We start from the raw sequence: 2,443 nt of genomic DNA on the forward strand, positions 1-2,443 counted from the left end.
TTATCACCTCCAACTTGGTGTTTTTATTGAATTCAACATTTTCTGAAAAACTGGATTTGCTAGAATCAATATGAATATGCTCAAAGTGTACCTGAGGTCTTTGGTAAACTTCTGTTCTTGGTTTAAAGGATGATTAGGACAAAGAGAGCTACTCCAGGGGAGGATGGAAGCGTTGGGCCAGTCAGGGGGTCGTGAGAGTCTTGGTGCTTTTGATGGAGAAGCAGTGGTACCCGTTACAGAAGAGGACGCGGGAGTCAGGTTCTCCTGCTGGCACGTATGTTGCCATTGGCCCTGTTTCGAGTCACCATATTAAAGGAATTTTGACCTTTCAAGTGCCATAAAATAATAACATTGCTACATAACTACGAAGCCCAAGGACAGCACCACTGAAGTTTAGTGAAGAAGTAACCAATATGCAACAGAAGACTGGAAAAGAGCTTGAAAAAAAATCTTTATGCACTTGAATGAACCGATGATGTCTCAAGGTTACTTATCAAGATTAGCTCACTGTATAGTCCTTAATCCACTATATTTGGTGGAGGAGTTCCTCTGGAGAATGACACTTTTATAGATTTTAAAAGTATTTTCTGCCTGAACTCTTTTTCTAATTAAGCTTTGAAACTCCTAAATTAATGGCAGTCTTATGGGAAAGTCAACGTTATCCATAAATATTTATCGAGTAACTTATTTGAGGAATTATATAAAAATTAAAAACACCAATAAAATATTTTATTAGATAATGAATGCAGATTTATTTCAAGCAGAGGCAAATACATCTATCAATTACCTGTTTTTTACCTAATTTTGACAAAGAATCTGGAAGTTGGTGTTATAAATATGTCTCTTGCACTGAGCACTAGATTTTAACACTTCGTTGCATCTAAAACAAGTCTTATTTTTGTTCTGTTTCTTTGTTTCAAGATGGTCTCTCAGCTTGAAGCTCAAATATCTGAGCTTGCTGAACAGTTGGAAAATGAGTCTGGGTTTCATCAGAAAGCTCTACAGAGAGCCCAGAAAGCAGAAAACAAGTTGGAGATTCTTCAGGATCAGCTGACACACCTGGAGGGGGAGCTAGTTTCTGGAGATGTTTTGCGAGACAACTTGAATTTTGAGAAACAAAAAGTAATAACCTGAGCGCACGTCCTTGGGTGGAAACGTCTGTTGGAGTATAAAATGTTACCTGAAAATATTCTGAACTTTTTAGTACTTTGATAAATTGGTTCTGAGTCATGAGTAAGTTTCAGGGAACAATAGGTGTTGTGTTGGGGTCTCTTCCTATTATTTGGAGCTTTCTTGATTCATATTAAATCTAATATTTCAATTAGATCTAATTAAACTCAACAAGTATTTACTGAACACCTATTATATGTGAGACCTGAAGGTTTGGAAGGTAAGGTATGAATAACACACAGTTCTTGATCTTAAATGGCTCATAATTCAATAGAGGACACAGACATTCAAATAATTTCCCATAATATAAGGTTATAAGTGTTATGATAGATGTATTGATGAATAAAGTGCTATAGGAGGCCAGCGAAAGTAGTGATAACTTCTGTGTAAGAGGAAGATTTTACAGGGAGAAGATGATTAAGTTCATCTCTGAAGTATAAGTGGAATTTTAGTGGAGAGAAGGAGCAGATACTACAGGAAAAACAGCTTGAACAAAAGCTCGAAAGCTTACATGTGCATCAGATATTCAGGAAACACAGAGTAGTTATTCCCGTATGGCTGGGACATGACATTTTGGTGGGGCTGTGGCAAGAGAGAAGACAGGAATGGCTTGGATAATGAAGATCGAGTGTCTTTATTCTGCAGAATATAAAGTGTCATAAGTGACTTAGCACATCACAGTATTTTGGAAAGATGACACGATGTCACTGTGGAGCTGAGATTGCACTGGTGATAACCCAGAGGGAGAGAAGGAGAGTAGACTGGGAAGAGAATTTGACCTCGGGAAGGTCATCTGTGACCTCCGAGGGGCAATTTCAATGGAGTGATGGAAAATAGAAGCCGGTTTGCATTGGACTGAGGGGCGACTCAGACGGGAAGGAACAGAGACTTAGAAGAAGTCCGGTGACCAAAGAGCAAGGAGGCATGGAGCTGGAGCTGTGAAAAACAGGGTCAAAGATGATCATTTTTACTGAGCAGAAAGGGCAGGCACGTGTTTGTGGGTCTCAGGAGTCCCTAGGGGGAAGAGAACAAGAGACGAATGGGATCGAGAGCATAAGTACAGAATTTGGCATGGAAAATATTCTTAGGTTGGAAAATCCGTTCTCTGGAAAGTCATTCATGTTTGTTCTTCTGTTCTTAAAAAATTCAAAGAAGCATCGTGCCTGCTTTGAGGGTTGGATATGCAAAGAAACTTAAAAGGTGTCTGTGGAGAATCTAGTCTAGTGAATGAGATGGGCAAATCAGGACACAATTAATACAATTAATGCTCTAA

General features: G+C 38.9%; 1 protein-coding gene across 1 annotated transcript in view; it reads left to right on the top strand.

The window, feature by feature from the left end:
- The window catches only part of CCDC170 (coiled-coil domain containing 170), a 66,511-nt gene that overhangs the window by 26,805 nt on the left and 37,263 nt on the right, over positions 1-2,443 (top strand). The window contains exon 6 of the mRNA XM_023532160.1: positions 922-1,122. Coding sequence (XP_023387928.1) covers positions 922-1,122 — 201 coding nt within the window. The remainder of the gene's footprint in view (positions 1-921; positions 1,123-2,443) is intronic.

This window comes from Pteropus vampyrus, unplaced genomic scaffold (assembly GCF_000151845.1).
Source record: "Pteropus vampyrus isolate Shadow unplaced genomic scaffold, Pvam_2.0 Scaffold78, whole genome shotgun sequence".
Classification (NCBI taxonomy): domain Eukaryota; kingdom Metazoa; phylum Chordata; class Mammalia; order Chiroptera; family Pteropodidae; genus Pteropus; species Pteropus vampyrus.